Source organism: Dermochelys coriacea, chromosome 13 (genome assembly GCF_009764565.3).
Source record: "Dermochelys coriacea isolate rDerCor1 chromosome 13, rDerCor1.pri.v4, whole genome shotgun sequence".
NCBI lineage: Eukaryota > Metazoa > Chordata > Testudines > Dermochelyidae > Dermochelys > Dermochelys coriacea.
The window spans coordinates 18,126,511-18,145,977 of NC_050080.1; the positions used below are offsets into that span (position 1 = coordinate 18,126,511).

The 19,467-nt window shown below is 41.9% G+C and overlaps 1 protein-coding gene across 6 annotated transcripts in view; it reads left to right on the forward strand.

Annotated features, from left to right (window-relative positions):
- The window catches only part of PREX1 (phosphatidylinositol-3,4,5-trisphosphate dependent Rac exchange factor 1), a 222,185-nt gene that overhangs the window by 152,430 nt on the left and 50,288 nt on the right, over window positions 1-19,467 (forward strand). For all 6 annotated transcript variants that reach the window (XM_038369848.2, XM_038369847.2, XM_043495591.1 and 3 more), the window contains exons 12-16: window positions 919-1,022; window positions 2,222-2,271; window positions 6,106-6,181; window positions 10,426-10,498; window positions 13,425-13,567. In XM_038369848.2, the coding sequence (XP_038225776.1) occupies window positions 919-1,022; window positions 2,222-2,271; window positions 6,106-6,181; window positions 10,426-10,498; window positions 13,425-13,567 (446 nt within the window). The remainder of the gene's footprint in view (window positions 1-918; window positions 1,023-2,221; window positions 2,272-6,105; window positions 6,182-10,425; window positions 10,499-13,424; window positions 13,568-19,467) is intronic.

The window sequence follows — 19,467 nt, forward strand, 5'->3', positions numbered from 1 at the left end:
TACTTTTTGCCAGTACGCTGTACCGGCCTGTACCAGCTTACTTTCGGCCCTGGTCATATGACTCATTAGAGATGACAAGGATGATTAGAACTGCTCACTCCCCTCTTTCATCTCTACCTGAGGCTTTGGTTGCTCTGTTCCCTTGCCCTTCTCCTTCCTCTCTATTTGCTTTCAGTTTTGGACTCATCTTTCCATTTGGGGTGTGTCCCTATCCCCAAAGAATCATATTCTGCTTCCTATGCTCACCTCGAGTCACCATTGTAATACAGCCTGGACCAATCAGATCTCAGCTGCACCATTGCAGAATGGCCATTTTAGCAAAGTAAGTAGTGTCTGGAGAGCACCATTTAATTATATCAGGGAGCCCATTAACACCTTATTAAAAACCAGTGCTCTGGTGGAAGAATCCATCCAACATCTGTAGTTCATCTCACCAGCATGCTCTCTCCTTTAGGAATTGGAGCAGATCCCTATGTCAGAGCCTTGGGCAGCTGCAAAAATCATTTCATTCATGTTAGAATGACTTTTGTAGGTTTACAGAATCTGCAAGGGCATGATTCAAAGCTGATTGGAAAGACTCCCATTGACTTCAATGGAGCTGGTTCCAAAGCTGTAAACAACTGAAACAGGTTTGAGGGAAGAGAACAGCATTTTGCAGGGTATTTCACTTGACTGAAATTGCAGCATTTTGAAAAACCATCACTTTGTGGCCCGACATTCAGAAATGTATCTGTGCAAGGTATGCACGACAGCAGGACTGGTAATTGTGTGTGGGCAAACCTGAGAATGTGAGCGTTTGTCATCAGCGGGACTGTAGAAAATGATAGATTCTTTGCGTGCAGAAATACTGTGCTGTCATAATGCATGGCATGGGAGGCGGCATAGACTGATTATTAATTACTGCGCTGATGGTTTCAGTTTCAGATAAGCACCACTTTAAGAATGAGCAGGTGATGTACAGGTTTCGGTATGATGATGGAACATATAAACCAAGAAGCGAACTGGAAGATATCATGTCCAAGGTACTCGATCTCCCTTCCAGGTTGGAGTCTGATAATAACTCTGAATAATAGTTATAAAAAGTGTCTTTTTTACATATGTTTGGCTGTGACCAGCACTATAGCATACTCTCTGAAGCTAGTAAAACCACTAATTTGTATCAATCTGCCACCATGGTAGTGTAGGAGACATTCTCCCTCTCGTTCCCCATCTTGCCAACTTATTTATTATTATGTTTTTATTTATTTATTATAAATAAATTATTTAATTATAATAATGCTTTATTTATTACTGATTTATTATTGTTATTTATTATTCTATTGATTAGGAGAGAAAGGGAGGCCTAGTGATAAATTGTTATTATTATTTATGTACATTATGATTGCAACCAAAGCCCCCAGTCAGGATAAGGGTGTTGAATTCTGTAAAAACACAATAGACTAATTTATACTAGCCGAGGCCTCCTTCCAGTTTAAGAAGAGAGGTGATGTAGCAATGGTGTATAGCTATTTAGGTTTTTTTCCCAGATACATACACATATCTAAGGTGAGTTCCAGTGATCCCCGTGTGCCCCTCAATCCATTATTAATTGGCTGATTTCTCATGGCCATCACTTCAGAGGTGGTTCTTGAGGAAAGATCAGGAGGAGGAGAAGAGGGGTAATTCCCTAGGTAAGAAGCCGCATAGAAGAAGCTGAGGTGTTTGTGTGAGAAGCTGACAAGCTGATGTACAAGGCTGCCGTTGTTGGCAGAGCAAAGGAGGTGGGGTGACACAGTAAGAGACAAGAGTGGAAAAGCTGGGAGAGAGGTGAGGAGGTACTTGAAGGTGAAGACAAGAAGCTCACACTTGGTAAAATGAGACTGGGGGGCCAGTGAAGGGGGACTCAAACAGGGGTTTGATTCAGTCAGAGTGATCTTAGCAGCTGCAGTTTGCATGGGCTGGAATGGGGGTGGATGCTGGAAAGGAGGATATTAGAGGTAGAGAGCAGAAGTGAAACCTCAGTGCCAGGGATGGGAAAGAGATTGTTGGAAGTGGAAGTGGAAGCGGAAAGAGAGGAGAAGGAAAAGAGTTTCTAGAAACATTTGATTGGTCTAATTCCTGATGAGAAGATGTCGTCCAGGGCCATGCTACTGTAGTTCCAGAGCTGCTATAGAGTATGGTTTTTAAAAAAAACACTGGATCTGGTGCATAATTATAAAGCCACATTTGTTTTGTTCCTTAGGGTGTGAGGATCTATTGCCGACTGCATAGTCTTTACACTCCAGTGATAAAGTAAGTTCTGCTTGTCTGTCGTGTCTGTCTTTCTTAAGGGGATAACATGCTTCCATTTGAAACCTTCTCTCTTTCTCCCTATAACCTGTAATGAAACAGTTTGTTCAGTTTATCCGGGCTCCTTTGCTACCATCCTATCTCCCCCACAGCTGGGAATAGCAGAGGTGCTTCTGCTGAAGGACTGTAGAACTGAATTCTGGAGGGCTGGTTTTAGGGCCATTCTGAAGTCTGCTCTCTCTATCCATTCATCACAACCTTTAGCTTCAGAGCATTTATTTACCCCAGGTATATTCCTGAGTTTGGGGTTAGAGTGGGCATATTAATAAGTGATGCCTGAACCAGGAGAGATCACGGAGGTGCATCTGTAGCTGTTGCTTGTTGCAGGCAGTATTGTTTGTTTTGTTAAATTATGTAAACTTACCCAGAGGCTGAAGCAAAGGGCTCATAAAAAACCACGAAGGGATAAATCCTGACTTTGGCAAAAAACTCTTACTGACTTCGGCAGGAGGATAGCTTGGCTAGGGGCTTTGGAATTTGACCCTGTATAAATAAATATCAGCCCAAGGCATAGAACTAATCGAGGTGCACTAGTTAACCTGATTCCAAGACATGGGATTTTTAAACCTTAATGCCTTAATGGAAAGTCAAGATTCGCAATTACGGAAGCCTGTGTCATGAGCCTATTTGAGGTTCGGAATGAAGCGTTTGGATGTCCTGTTCAGCTGCCCGTGGTTGAGAATGTGACATTTTCACTCACAGGAACTTTCTGTTTTACGGTTCATACAATTTTGATGACAAAGACTAACCCCTGGAAAAAACAAATATGGGGTCCGGTTGGAGTCCCAATTTGATCAGAGTTGACCTCCTGTCCCTGAGTTGCTCAGGAGATGTTCCAAGGCAAAAGATACTTTTGGCATGACAATGGTCTATCTGCAGAATGGACACACTTAATCCATCATAATTCTGCCTAACTGAAAAGACCATTACCCTGGAGGGTAATGCAGCTTTGAGTAAGCAAAGTGGCAATGTGTGTGTGCCTAAGAAAGTAATTCATATTGTAAAGCAGAAAAAGCTAATAGTAACTTGAACTGAGAAAAAAATGTCCCTTACCTCAGGGTCCCTACAACATCAGATGGATTGTGCTGGATGCAGCAGTCTCATGAGATAAGGATCAGCAAGGACAAAATAACCACCATGGATCCATTTTATGGCATTTTAACAATGCACCATTTTTGCTACCAGGAGATTCTCTAGCCGTTCTTTTATTTCAAGATTAATCTAAGTTTATGACAGGGATGGATTTAAATGGAGTATGACCTGGTACTGTGAAAAATTAGAGCCACTGAAAACTTTGGGCTCCCCATGAATAGACTTAGACCTTCAACACTCTCAGACTCTTCTTTTAAGTCCACTGTCCTTCAAACAAACTCTTCCTACCATCTGCCCAGGGTGGACTGATGTCTTCCACTCCTGAATCTCTGATCTTCCTGCTCAATGACAAGTCTCAGCCTGTCCCAGCAGGCAGCAGCCTGGCACTATTCAGCTGTTCGTTGCCCCAATACCCAACTGTTCTGCCTTTCAATCACTGTTCTGGCAACATCTGAGCCTTCCGTTCCTGCTGTCATAAGCTCCTAGTTGAGGAAGCCCACTTTTCAGAGCATGCTTAGCATTCTAATAAGCTGGGAAACCTGCTGAAATTGGAATATTTGGGTTTAAATGCCAAGAAGTATTGGGGGGAAACAGGAAGTCCCTGATTTTATGACTCTGTGGATATTCCCTCCATCACAACCCTAATCCATTCCCTTTACTGAAAACACAGTGGCCTCAACACAGCATCTGCCTTTGCAGTTTGTTCCCATCCACTGATGGTTTTATGAAGCCTTGGGGCAAAATATGATGGTGGCCCACTGGCAGCAGAGCATGTCTTATTTTGGAGTGCATTGCCTCAACAGCACAGTATGTGAGGAGGGCGTCTAAACAGAAAATTGTTAGATTTGTGGAAGACCGGGAATAGGTGATTGACCGGCTAATGACGGTAAGGGGCATAGCAGGAGCATTTGTTTATTCCCCTGGCACGAACATGTGAGTGGTAGAAAACACTTCCCTTTGTTATGAGGGCAACAGGCATCATGCTACTTTAATTTGTCTGAGGCAGGGCGACTGGCTGCGATTCAGACGTCACACAGATATGTTTCCATGTCGTGGCATCACCTGCAGCTGATGGGTCAGTGAGTTTAGGTCCAGACATCCTTCCTGAGAAGTATTTAACTGGCAGCAGTGAGCAACTGGGCCTTGGACCAAGAGCCCAAAGCCAATGAAATGTTAGCCCTTTCATCCCAGTGTCAAAGCTGTCCCTGTACGCTGCTGGCCAACATTAAAATGCAAGGAGCCACCTCTCACAATCTGGAAAACCCTATTCATTACAGCTCAATATTTTCATGCTCTGCTTTATTATTCTGACATTTCCAAAGCACATTTGCTCATGATAAGTGTGTGAGAGGGAGAAGGTGCCCTCAGAACTCCCACAGCTTTGTGCTGGACTTAGTGCATTACTGGAAGCCAGGCTAAAAAATGTGTGTGTAAGCACTATGGGGAAAGCTTTTGCTCTGAGGACACACATTTCTGGAAATGTCACATTGTGTTTTCAAGTTCTGGAAGTGCAACTTCCCCTTCTAATTTCTTACTCTCTGGGTTATGCAAACATGCAGGTTGATGTTATTTAAAACAGCCAGACACAGCACAATCGCATCTGTAGGTGACCAGTAAAGGAAAAATGTGGGTAGGGTGAATTTTAGTTTTAGATTTTTCTTCTTTGTCTTCAAAAAAACTGTTGTATAGTTTGTTGCTAATGAAAGGGGCTGAGTTGATAGCACCAGAGAGTAAAATCTTCTCTTGAGTTACAGAATAGGTACATCCTGGCAGTGGCTGTGAAAGTTTCTCCCACAAAGCTGCGCCCATGGACCTCAAACCTGAATTGGAAGGACCACCTCTGGGTTGAGAGGGGAATTCATCCTACATGGTCCATTCAGCAATTGGCCTCTCTGCTGAGACTGCCAACGAGAGCGAGCCAATTAATGCAAATTAATTGCAGTAATGGCTTTTGCAATGTGGGATTAGGAATTGGATCAAGTTCACCAAACTCATTTCACCCCAGGCCAGTGAATAGCCATAACATGGAAACAGCTTTCATTCACTACTGCCCTGGGATGCATTCGATCCAGTGACCTAAAGGTAAAAGGTTTTATATCCCAATGTCCTGAGCCACCTAATCCCCTTTGCTTTAGAGACTCGAGACAAATTTATTTTCATAAAGACCCAAAGCATCAATTATTTCCATGATCTTGAACTGGAATGGACAAAGCCTCTAAGGACCATTGAGTTATAAATGTATCTTTTCTTTGTCTCAAGAATGGTGCTGGTCCATATTAGAAGATCTAAGTACTGGCAGTTAAAAAGAACACACTGTATTTGACTTCTTCTCCCTGGGTATGGTGGGAAACAAAATCTAAATTCCTAGTTTTTAGAAAAATGTGGATCTGAATCTGGACATTATGTTGATCTGGAATATGTTTCTCATCCAGGCTGTGAGATCTTCCCTAGTTTAAATCTCGGTCCTTTCTTCTAGAAGAGCAGAGTAGCTTCTACTTTTTTTTTTCTTTTATTTAGTTACAATGCTACACAAAACAGGGATGGTCTAGTTGACCTCATAGGTCTTTCCCATCTATAATTCCTCTTCCTGCATAAAATACAGATTGCAATAATTTACTTATTTATCCAGCCCAATTGAAATGTGTACATTTTTATACTGATGTTTCTTATTTTCTTTGACCTAAGAGACCGAGACTACCACTTGAAGACCTACAAATCAGTCATCCCTGCCAGTAAACTAGTGGATTGGCTGATTGCACAGGTAGGAAAATGTAGATAAATAGTACTTATGTATATTGCTATCATGATATCATTGACAGCTTCTCAGTAATGGCACTACAAAAGTGCCAGGCAAATGCCTGTCCTCATTTCCTGATGACATTGTAAATAAGAATAGGGCAGTATTATCTCCTGTAAGTGTAAACAAACTTGTTTGTCTTAGTGATTGGCTGAACAAGAAGTAGGACTTAGTGGACTTGTAAGCTCTGAAGTTTTACATTGTATTGTTTTTGAGTGCAGTTATGTAACAAAAAAATCTGTAAATTGCACTTTCACGACAAAGATTTCACTACAGTACTTGTATGAGGTGAATTGAAATATACTAATTTCTTTTGTTTCTCATTTTTACAGTGCAAATATTTATAATCAAAAATAATATACACTTTGATTTCAATTACAACACAGAATACAATATATATATAAACATGTAGAAAAACATCCCAAATATTTAATAAATTTCAATTGGTATTCTGTTGTTTAACAGTGTGATTAAAACTGCAATGAATCATGATTAATTTTTTTAATCACAATTAATTTTTTTCAGTTAATTGCGTGAGTTAACTGCAATTAATCGACAGCCCTAGAACCTGACTCTCCCTTATATAAAGACCTCTTTATTTTAAGTTCTCATTGATGAAAAGCACTATATAAGAGCTAGGTATCATGATATTGCCAAAGTGACGTAAAAGGGCCTTTGTGTAAATGAGCATCACGCCTGGAATGTTCTTCTTCGGAAAGGTTCTCTTCAATTGCATTTGACATCTTTTTACGTTAAGGAAACAAATGTGGTTGAAGAGACACTGTGGGACCCCATTTATCAAATGAAACAGCTGAAAGGGGGGCTACCTATTCCCGCCTAGCAAAGGCAGAAGTAAAACAGGCAGCTTAGAGCTCGGTTGTTGAATCTTTTCCATGTGGCTTAAACAGGGTCCATGGAGAACGTGGTGGGGGGGGGGGGGGGGGAAGAAGCTACTGTGGCCAAAGGGGAGCAATTTAATCAATCTAATGTGGCCATATTGTAGTTCATCACAGTCCTGCAGGCAAGAGGATGACTCAGAGGTCAAAATAAAAGATCACTCTTAGGTCTGGAGAAAGTGAACTCATTTTTTTCCTCCTTTTCCTCATTCTCTTTGGTTAATCCAGCCTGCAGGTTTGCTGTTCACTGAATTTTCCTTTACACTTCATGCATTAAGCTTGAATCATCTGTGTATAGAGGCTAAATTGGTGTGTGTGTGTGTGTGTGTGTGTTATATGAGAAAAAATGTCTGGTGTATTCAGTTAGTTAATAGGAACATTGTCAACATTTAACTTCTGCATCTTGGCCTGGGCCCAATTCCCATTCATGTCATTGGGAGATATTCCTTTGACTCTAGTGGGAGTTGGATTGAGTCCCAAATTTTCTAAATTAAAAATCAAAAATTATGATTTTTTTTTCTAACTGGTGGCACTACAAATTCTTCCATGGATATCAAAATCCAGCAGGATTCTTCCTGCTACTTATGTCATTCCTTCCTTTATGAATAGGTCCTATGGAACTTAACATTAAATTATCACTTTTCTATGTTTTTTTTTTAAATTTCCCATAAAATTTAACAGAAAATTGCTTCCATGCTATGGAAACCTATAGTGTTGTCTTCACTTTCAAAGCCCTCCATGGCCTATCCCCATTCTACCTTTCATTTCTTACTCACTACTGAGAGGTAGACTCCCACCTCTGATCATAGGTGCTGGAACTAGGGGTGCGGGGAGGGAGGGTGCGACAGCACCCCCTAACTTGAAGTGGTTTCAATTATATTCAGGGTTTACAGTTTGATTCAATTGCTCTCAGCGCCCACACTATAAAAATTGTTCCAGCACCCCTCCTCCGATTGGCTCATGGTGCCACCATCCATCACCCCCTTGTTAAATTTCCAAACAGGTGCCTTTGTGCTCTCTCCCATGATGCCCCTCATGCTTGGGAGGAGCTCCCTGTAAACATCCCCAGAACTAACTCCTCCTCCTCCTTCAAAACCCTCCTGAAAACTCTCCTTTAGAGTGATGTCTACAAAAAAACTTAGCCATGGTTTGGCCACTAGTGTATTGAGAACACTGCCTAACATGCTGACTAGTGTCTCCTTGTACTCTTGTCTGTCTGCATCTGTTGTCTCTTGATTTAGACTTAGATTGCAAGCTCTTTGGAATGTCTTTTTGCTCTGTGTTTGTACAGTGCCTAGCATAGTGTGGTTCTGGTCCATGACTGGGGCTCCTAGGTGATACTGCAATACAAATAATAATAAAGGGATATGGGCCTTATTCACCACTATGTTAGCTCATTGTTTCCCGGGGTGTAGCTCCATTGAGTGCAATCCATTGTTTACACTGGCATAAAACCAGAGTAACATGGTGGTGTGTTGAGTTTCATGTGCAGTTTCTGCAAGAGACACATCTAAAATTATATACAGAATGTTAAATGATGTCTCTCTTTAAGGTTTTTTTTAGTACTGCTCTTATTGCAGTTGGAGGGATTACTATTTGGAAATATGCACAGAGGATCTGAAATGCTCTATTTTCAGTTACCTCCTAAATTTAAAAGGTGCTGGTTTTCAAGGGATGTAATCTGAGGCCATGCTAATGTCAGCAGGAGTAGCCAAGTTTGCTTTAGAATCCCCACACTTGGAGATTTTAATGTGTAGTTGCCTGGAAGAGAACCAGATCCCAAAGGCTAATTTAAGAACGGTGTCAGAAGGCATTTCCCCTTCAATTTATTCACAATTACAGAATTAAATTAGATTTTAAATCCCAGACCCTACGCAGAATGAACTATCCATTTAGCCTAAAAAATAAGTCATAGTGGTTGCTGGGAGTTGTCACATGGCAGGATGTTGAAACTGAGAGGAGAATTGTAAAGCCTTGAAATTAGTTTACAGTTAAAAAATGAGTTTAATGTTTATTAATACCTACTGCTTGTGTATCCTTGGGGGATTATGAAATAGACTCAGGCAACCCCTGGAGCAGTCACACTGTATCCTGGCAGGGATACAGCCATTGCTTTTTGTTTTGCAGATATCATGGGTTTTATCTTGCTGTCAGATAGTGGCAGTCATACCATCTCACAGTGAGCAGCATATGCAGAAGATCAGGAAGTAGAAGGGAGGGAGCCTAAATGAAAACAAGTCAGGGTAATAGGAATCTACCCCTAAGCATGTCAGTCATTCTTAGCCAACTGCAGGGTGTAGGCTTGGGGAGTATGGGACCTGTGCTCAAACTGTGTGCTTAATCTGAGTGCTAATTCCCAGGCTGCATGGGTAAAGTCTGCAGGGTGGAGCCTCGTCATTCTAGAAAACATTTTTCATTTTTTGTTTCTTTGTATTTTTTCTTGAGAACCATCTCAAATGGCTGCAATTGTGGCCTTTATTTTAGAAATAAAGGCACCTCAATAGGGTCTGATCCTGAGAGATGCTGAGCACCCAGAATTCAGTGGGATGTCACTCAGAGCTGTGAACCATACTCAGCACCTTGCAAGGTCTGGCAACGAGCAAGAGAGGGTGCAGCAGGCACACCTGCAAAAATCTTCCTTTGTGCATGCCAAATAAGCTATTGCAATGCAGAATTTGGGCATTTATTGCAAATAACCAATTTTCTGCATGCATATTACTTTTTAATGATTTGTAATAGGCACATTTGCAAACTCACCTCTTGCACCGTACTTTGAAATGTTGGCTTGAGGGCTTCAAATGATACTTAATTGAGCGAGTCGTTTTTTGCAGATTTGGCTGAATGAGAACACAGAGTACCATATAAGTTTAATTAAATGCAACGTTTGGGAGTTCACTTGAACTGATTATGCAGAGAGGGTTTTCCCTCTCTTGGTTAAGATATAGATAAAAATCTCTCTCTCTTTCTAAGAATGAGTGGTATTGTCTGTGGCTAATGGGTACTGAACTCAATCTTTATCACGATTGCCAGTAATAAAGAAAAATGCCTCCACACTGAGGTAATATTATGCGTCTGTGCTGGTAAAATAGCTGCTTTCCAGAGGCCTAGTCTTTTGTCTTTTTGTCTAGTCTTTCCCTAGGGAAGGGGTGCTATATATAGGAATGAATGGGATTTGGGCAAAGGGAGGCCTATTTTAATTGCTTGCTATTGTTCTCTGCCAGTCTGCTAATTTCAGAGCTGCAAGCACAGGGAGGGGAAATTGTTTAGATTAGGAAGTAGTCTGAGGTGTACCATTTATCCTCCTGTTTCTAGGGAGACTGTCAGACTCGGGAGGAAGCCGTCGCACTGGGTGTTGGACTCTGCAATAATGGCTTCATGCATCATGGTAATGTATCAATAACCCATCTCATAGCCAATTAACAGGGCTGTCACTTCAGTCTCATTAACTGGAGGGATCTGCAAATCCCTCTCCTATAGGCTGTGCCACACATGCCGATATACAAACAGCTGCAGAGGTCCCAGCAGGATCCAGCAGAAATGCAGCCATGGGGAATACTGCAGGCACTGAGCCTATACAGGATATCTGGGGTAACAACTCCCCAATAGGGTCCCCATGTTGATGATGTTCTTGGTAAGCACTGCAGCACCTAGCCAGTTTAGAGGGGGGATGTTTTTCTCGCCATGTGTTTCAGTGCCACGACTGGGCCATTGGAAATGCTGCACATGCTAAGTACTGTCCTGAAATGTACCTCAGAAATAATATGACATGCACTGGTCTAACCTGTGCTGAATCTCCAAACACTAGGCTGAGCTACTCTAAAGGAATTGCCAAATTGCTCAGTCCAGTTCCTGCCTCTTGGAGCTGCCTTGGCAGCCCTCAGAGCTGAGTGGCTGGAGCTGCCAGATTCTAAAGCTTAGCCCTGTGTTTTGAGGTCTGCCCTGCTCTTTAATTTCTCGTGGCTATTTTAGATTGTTTTTACACCCCTCCAGCAGTGAAGAGTTGCTCTAAAATAAAAGTGCTGGCTGTTTAATGACCCCATATTCTGCCATCTCCCATGTCCTCATAGTAATCAAGATGCGGCATGTGGGAAACCCAGCAGAAATATCCAAAGACCGTAGTGCAATATAGGAGTAGCAATTAGTGAGGGGATGTAAAGGAGCATCGTTATAATTTCTGCCCCAAAATGAAAAGGTACCATCTCTCCAATGGGCATTTTAGATGGGCAAAGCCAATGGAAAAATCACATCGGTTGTAAAAGCATGGATTCTGAGAATTTGTGGCCATTTGGAGCTTTAGAGTTTGAATTAAATTCTCTGCCCCCATTGCCCATCCCTGAACAGACACTGTAGCAAGCACAGCCTGTTCCCAGAGTCTAACTGTTAATCTCAGTTTATGGAACTGGGGTAACTCACCATATGGAAATTCACTAGCATGTTCGTTCTCTTTCAATTCACCTGGCAGCTATGGCCCCAGTCAGGAAACCTGGAGGAAGAGGGATGGGAGGGTCAGATTGTGATTCCCTTATTCACATTGCATAGTCCCTTACTTCTCAAAGAGCCCCAATGATCCTTTCAGAGCAAGGTCCTACTCAACATGAGCAAGTGTCTCAGAATATGGCCTATCATGAAAAGGAGACAAGTGATGAGCAATCCCCAGGGAAGCAGAGGGTCCAAACTTTCATCCCTGCCCTCCAGCCTGGTGATTGGGTGATGGAGACCGGAGCTCAGAGCTGGAAAATGTGCCTTGTAGAGCCCCCATCTCTAGCAGACCCTCAGGGAGTGCCCCAGCCATTGCCTGGATTTTGGGATACATTGCCTTGTGACAACTGCAGGCTTTTAACTATATAGATATATTTTATACATATATAAATGAAATGGCTGCAAAAATTTTCATGAAATGTTCCTGGAAAAGGTGAGTCAGGGACTGGAGAGGAGGAGTGTGGCGAGCACTCAGTATTGCTGCTCTGGGCCAGATCAGAGGCTATCTGTAGATTTCTCTGCAGTGTTTACCCATAAGCTTTAATCAGAACCACCCTTGACCTAGCCCCAGAAGATGAAAGAGACATTAGGAAACAGACACCACGGCCAAACTGGTTCTGCAAGTCCCTGCCAGACAAGTGATTAACTTCTCAAGAGAGTCTCTTTCCTTCAGCAGCTTTTTAAATTTTCTTCTGAGGCCATTTTTTGTTGTGTGGAGCTGACTGGCCTTTGGAACCCTCACAATGGGCCTGTGTTTACAGATGGGAATTTCTCCAGCTAGTGGCTGAAAAAGCAGCCACAGCATCCTCCCTTGAGTATTTCAGATTCTGCACCAATAGCATGAAAAGGTGCCCCATATCTGACTGCAGGGAGAGGCACACTGAAAATGAGTAAGCAGGAGCCATAGGGATTGGACATGGTCTTAAAGCTGTAAGGATAGGGATCATGGGGCCCAGCATGGAACTCTTTGGGCACTAGCACCCAAATTTACTCTGGTTTATAAAGGTATTGTTACACACATACAACAGCCTTCCTCTCTCAGAGCCATATGGTGGAACTCCACTTCCATTTTCAGCTCTCCTATCCATTCTTAATACCTTCATTCCACATACACGCTGAACCAGTACATGTGGACTCCCTTGCTATCCCTCTAAGAAGCAGTTCAAGAGCAATATTGTTCCCAGAGCTGTGAATCTGCCCATTGTCTTCCTCCATGATGCTGGTGCCAAGACAGGGAAGTAAACAAATCACATCCATATGTGTTTCAGCTCCATTAGACAAACTGCCAAAGATAAATCAGCATTTAACCAATGAAGAAATGCTGATTCAGTGGGGAAGTAATATTTACTTTCCAGGTTCCAAGTGGTGTTTCCAGAGATGAGACCTCTTAATACATAGTTGTCTAATGCTTGATAATATACTACATAGCACCTTTCTTCTAAGAGGACCCGATGGGCATTCCACATGCATCAGAAGCACAGGTATAGTTTAGGGGTGTCAGAGAGGGCATTGCCCTCCCAAACTACAAGCCTCAGGCAGGCATGGAATTTTCCCCCACCCCCCACATGCAGCCCCACTGGCCTGACGGGAGCTGACCCTCAAATATAGAAGTCAAACTATGCCTATGATCAGAAGAAATGAAGATCACACCACGATCCACCATGCAGCTTGGAGAGGTGTGCCCAAAGTATGCTAAATAAATGATTGGCTGGAATTGGTCAGGATTTTGTTTGGTCTCTGGTTTTCTAAAGGTTGGAGAAATATTTTTAGATTTCCTTCTAACTCGCTCTCTCTCTGTCCACTTGTGTGTGTCTTCCACCTCTGGTTTTCAGTCCTGGAGAAGAGCGAATTCAAGGATGAATCCCAATATTTCCGTTTTTATGCTGATGAGGAGATGGAGGGTACAAGTTTCAAGAGCAAGCAGCTGCGTAATGACTTCAAGCTTGTTGAAAACATCCTAGCAAAGCACCTGCTGGTAAGACAGAGCTTGTCTGGTGTTCATTTCACATAAGGCATTGTGATCTTTCACTTTCTAAGAGACTAAATGTATACTACAGTGTAGTAGAAAAAAACCAGGGTGGGAAATTACAGACATTAGCCAGATATTGCAGCTGACTGTTTCACTGCAAGACTTCTTTTTCTTGAGAGACAAGATGGGGGAGGTAGATTCAAAAGGAAGCCTGGCATCAAATGGGCTGAAGTTAAACACTGAGTGACATAAATAGCATGGTAGATGAACTTAGGTAAAAGTCAGGTAACTCCCCAAGTTTCATATGTTTTTGGGAGTCACTATGAGAGTGATTCCAAATACAGTAGATTCAGATAGGCTGGATTCCTATACAGAACATACCCAGTTCAAGTCTCAGTTCCAATATCATGGCTGGGATCCAAGAAAACCATTTTCCAGGCAATAGTATTGTTCTCCATGTTGATTGCCCTTCAAATAGTTATTTCCCATGATCCCCAGTCTGTTAAATACCATCACACTCTTGATTACATGTGGACTGCTTTACCCTTGTTTGGACTTGGATGCTATTTGTCCAGAAAACCTCATTAGTGCCTGTGGCCCAGAGCCCATATTCCTCTCCTGTTGAGCACCAGCAGAATGCAGGAGCAGGAAGAAAGCCCAGGTCATTAACAACAAAAAACAGCTTTGCTGGAAAGGATCCTGAGGCCCATTAAAGGAGGGAAGAGTTTTCCTGGTGGATGGCCAAAATTGCACCCTCCTGCTGCTATTCTACCTCCAGAGAGATCAATATTTGTCTTAATGGCTAATTGTGATATTTAAAGCACCATACAATGATGTCCCTCCCTCCTTCTCCATAAAAATTGTTCACCTGCGCATCCAGTGCTAGTGAACTGTGTGTCCATATTCATCCTCCAATAAAGTCATATGATACAAAGAAGCTGCTAAAGGAATAATTTACTTAACTGCCAAGAACTTACACTCTGGGCTTGATTCCTGCATTTTGCAAAGCACTCAGAGATCATCTTCATATTGACTCATAGGGCACTGTCATCACTCAAGCTACTTTGATTTTCTTCCCTGTGGACAGAGGTCCCTTTTTGGGGAAAACACATTAACCAACATACATCGTCCACTTTTCTTCCCTCTTATTTAAAAGTTCAAGTGTCTAACAACAGCATTATTTCTACCCCTGAAATAAGGGAGCCTTTTAAAGGTCAGCAGAAGACCTGGTTGATCCTACCTTCTGCTAATGCGTTGGGTGTTTATTAGCATTCACCAAAGAGTTTAGGTGAATAAATTTCAACCTTTTGGGCTGTTCACTTTGTCTTTCTGGTATTGATTATGAGTAGTTTATGACTGAGCACCTGAGTCACATCTACTCTCTGACTCTGGGTAACTGCAAGATTTAAAACAGGAGAAATATTTATTATATTACTGTTATTTTAGTTCCTAAACAAGTGTCATTGTGTTAGGCACAAACACAATCCCCTCCCAAAGAGCAAATAGTCAAAAATGAATAACAAACGATGCATAGCAAATAACAAACAGCACACTTCTTGGTACAGATTTTCAAATGAATAATTATTTGTGCTAAAATTCTGGGCTTCACTGCTATTTCCATAAACAAACCAAGAGCTACCTGAATACTTGTGAAGTAGACAATCCCACAAGCACTGGAAATGCATCATATTTATTCATGACAACATTCATGCCTCCCTTTTTTGGTTAGCCATAAGGAGCTGCTGGAATCCTTGTGCTTCCCTGTCTGCAGAACAACCCCACCTTGCTTCTCTTTAACTGGGCCTTTGTACATCACTCCATTCCTTAGGGCTCCATGTAAGCCACATTGTAGTTAGGGTAACATAACTTCCACTCTGCTGGATTTTGTATTGTATCTCTACAGTGTAACCTGTGTTGCCAACTCACTCACCAAGTGGTGCTAAGTTTTCCCCCCTTTCCCTATATTGAACAACCTTGCACTGTAAGGAGGGAAACAACAAGAGCTTTCTGGCCAATGAAAATCACAAATGCCAAAGGAAAGTGATTTCCAGGCTGGAATAAAATGCACTTCAAACAAAGTTTGATATTCATTTATTTATGCAGTTGTTTTTGATTTATGGACATAAATCTTGACATGCTGAAAACATACACAAAATTCTTTGCATAGTTCATAGAAAGAATTAGGGCTTCTGACTGCCTCCAGCTACAGGGATCGTATCCGTGTTGCAGCATTCCCCTGTTAACTTTTGTTCTACACTTTAGCTCATCAGATCCAGCGCTTAAAGAATCAAATCTCAGACAGACAAATGTGCTTGTGGAGATGGGCATCCATGAAGGATCCACCAGAAGTCACCCACACTCTCAGTTCTGTCTATCAGTAGGGGACACCAACCGAGTCAGGATCATTTGTCTGATCTTAAATGGAAGATGTCAGAGCTTTTTCTGTAACTGTAGAGATACTGCCTGCAAACATCTTGGGGAACAGCTTCTAAAGCACCTGAGGCTCTTGTAGGAGCTCAGGAGCCTAGCCACATTGAAAGTCAATACTAACATGACTGCTTTCTGGCATTGTAGGTGTTTTGGAGAAAGTTGGCATCTAGTGGGCTGAGCACAAGAATGAGGAATATACCTGGGTCCTAATCCAGTTTCTGACATGAGCTCACTGTATAGCCTTAAGCAAGTCACTTAATCACTCTGTGCCTCAGTTTTCCCATCCGCAAAATGAGGATAATATTTACCTGCTATCTCTGTCATATTTAGAAGGGGCTTTGAAGATAAAAGGCACTAAATCAAATAATAATAGCACTTTGAACTTTCTCTGTATAGTGTAGCACCCTCCCATCCCAGGGTCTCAAGTGTGTAGATATTAGCTAGCATTATAACTCATTCATGTTTCTCACTACAATTTTAAAAGAGCCATTTCAATGAACAAGGCAACCCCCTTAAATGTGCTGATAAAACTATGGCATTGCAAAACACATTTATCTTATTCAGAGCTTAAATACTGTCTTGCATTGTTAAAATAAAGTCCTGCTCACTCCCTAATAAAATCTCTTCACTGTTTACTCATTTCAGGGGAATTATTCTTGTGTCTTGTGCTAATACAAAATGATCTCATTCTTCACAGCTTCTGCAAGAGAGAGGCTGCCTCATTGCCTTTCATTAATCTAGCCTCCCCAAAGTCTATTCAGGCTTGAGAATTCAAAATCACTGATTAAAAACACCGTCAGGAACAGAGTCACGAATGAGAGTCTGTCCCAGAGGGATCTCTGAACTCCCAAGGAGTTGGGCTGGCAAGTCAATAACAAGAGGCATCTGTCATCCAGGTGTAGCCAGATGCCATGATAAGGGTATTTTTGAGTGGATTTGGCCACTAAAAACCCCAGCAAACACTGAAGTGAAAATAAGTCTCTCTTATACTGTAAATCTTTCATTGTTAAGTTATTCAGAATGTTCAGTTCACTGTGGAGATCATGGATCAAAAGGATCTTGGTTTTTGTTGTGTTTTATTTTTTGTGTTTCGTGATTGGCGAAATGTAACACCAAAGACTTTAGCGGCTCAAAGGCTTCCTTGTCAAGGCTTATAGCAGAGCTGGGTTTATGCTGCAAATGTTTTCCCCACTAGTGTATGTTTGATGTTTTCAATTAATTCACTTCAACCATGTTCATACTCTCTGTTGAGTTGGATTTCCAATCATGCAATCAAGTTTTACTGATGTGTATCCTTAGGGGGATTGAATTTAAGATCACACACTTAGGTCAGTATGCATGCAAGGAGCACAATGAATACATCTAAGGCACACCTAAAAATACAGTTTTTGGGCCAAATTCTGAAAACTGGAACAAAGTCTCAGTGAAAGTGATTTGCCCTACGAAAACTGAGCTGAAGCGAAAACACAGCAGATGTGAGGGGAGAAATCTTCAGCCTTCTGCGTGCTTCCAAGCCTTCTGACTGCATAGCCACCATCAGCCAGTGACTGGAAAGCATGTGAGGGGAGTAGCAGATATAACATTGCTTCCCTCCCAACACTAGTTTAGCCCATGTGCATTTGTGTATAGAAGATGGCTGAAATAGAGGTTAACCTGGGATAAAGGAAGCCACAAGCTATCCATTTGGTGTTACTGTTTATTCAGACAGACCATACTGCACTTTTATGTCCTGGCAACTGATAATGGTTTAACGTGTTTTCCATGTTGGAGGAAAGTCCCTTACCAGATGATTGGGCAGTTTCATAGTGTAGTAGGGATATAGTTCCGTGTTCACTGAATCATCTCACTCGTTGTTGTCACCATTTTTTAATGTTGGCTTGTGGCCAAGTTCTGCTGGTCCATCGTGGCACACAGGCCCCTTCGATTTCAGTGGGGAGCTGCCCATGGAAATCTGGGGGCAGAAACTGATCATTAATGACTTAAATTCTCCTTAGCTTAAAGCTTATACTTTCTGCCTCTCTGTCATATCCCAAATAGCCATCTTCCCTTCTGCCAAGAGCCATCCATTAAATACCGTGGCTTTGTCTGGAAAGATCAGCCCGTAAAGGCACAGTCCCTTATACATATTTATTATCATGATTACATTAAGTAGAGGGTCTACAATTTTTTCAGAGCCTGGACCATCTTTTAATAGACATTGTATCATGGACATAGCTCCACCATTCACAGTTATATGACTTCCCTGTGGCACTACAACAATTGCTTATGTGGGAAAGTGTCATACAAGAAATATTTAATTCAGTATTTTTAGCTGCCTTTTAATAGGATTTAGTAGCTAGGAATTAAAGAGGAGCCAGCATCATGTGACCAGCCTGCTGAGCATGGACTACTCTGCAGACCATAGTTGTAAACCTGTGTACTAGAGTGACTAGCAAAACAAAGAACTATATAACTGTTATGATGGACATTGTGGTGGTAACAAGCTGTTATTGGGAAAGAGTTCAGTCACTAATAAATGGCGATACATGCACTGGAACTCATATCTCACTTGTTGCTAACAAAGCAGATGTGATAGAAACAAATATAATGGGCTATTTTTAGGATATTTCTTCTCCCTGTGTCCTGGCCAAATTCTATTTGAGGATGTTCTGCCTGTCTAAACTTCCCCTGCAATTTCAATTGAATATTCTTCTTTACATCCTGGACTGTATAATTGTGTGAAGCTGCTGTTCAATATTAAGCAGCTGCTGTTTTATACTCCCAAAGTGGCTGCATTTCAGGGGTGACAGAAATGATTCCTGTATATGGAAAGTCTCTTAATTGCTTTAGGATGAAAGGCTGTACTGTACTGAAATGCAAGGTATTACTATTTCATTATGTGGAAAACACATCACTGCTTGCTCAAAGTGTTGCATAGCAGCAGATGAAGTGAACACTGACTATAGTTTGCATAAATGTTTATAAAAGGGCTTTGGGATTCTTTGGCTTGAAAAGTGGCACAGAAATGTAGGACTATTAGTTTCATCACCATCACTTTCATTGAAAACAACCCACATTAAAAACTTTACAAACAATTCCATTTGCCCTCAGTTTTAGAACTGAGAAGGGCAGGAAGGTCATTAGAAAATGACTGGGCATGAAAGAGATTTCCATGTGCAGTCATGGTATGTGCACACAAACTAGACATTCGGTGGTGTGTAGCCCTTGGTGTCTCAGGTTTTGCAAATCAAGACCTCTGGGTACATCTACACAGCGAGTGGCAGCCCACAGCAGTGAGTCTCAGAGCCTGGGCTGATGGGCTTGGGCTACAGTGCAAAAAATAACAGTGTAGACATTATAGCTTGGGCTGTGAAACCTACACTTCTCCCTAGGCTTCAGAGCTATTTTTAGCACCGTGGTGCAAGCTCCATGAGCCTGAGTCTGTTGATCTGGGCTTGACACTTGAGGCCACAGGCTGCTGTTCACTGTGTAGATGT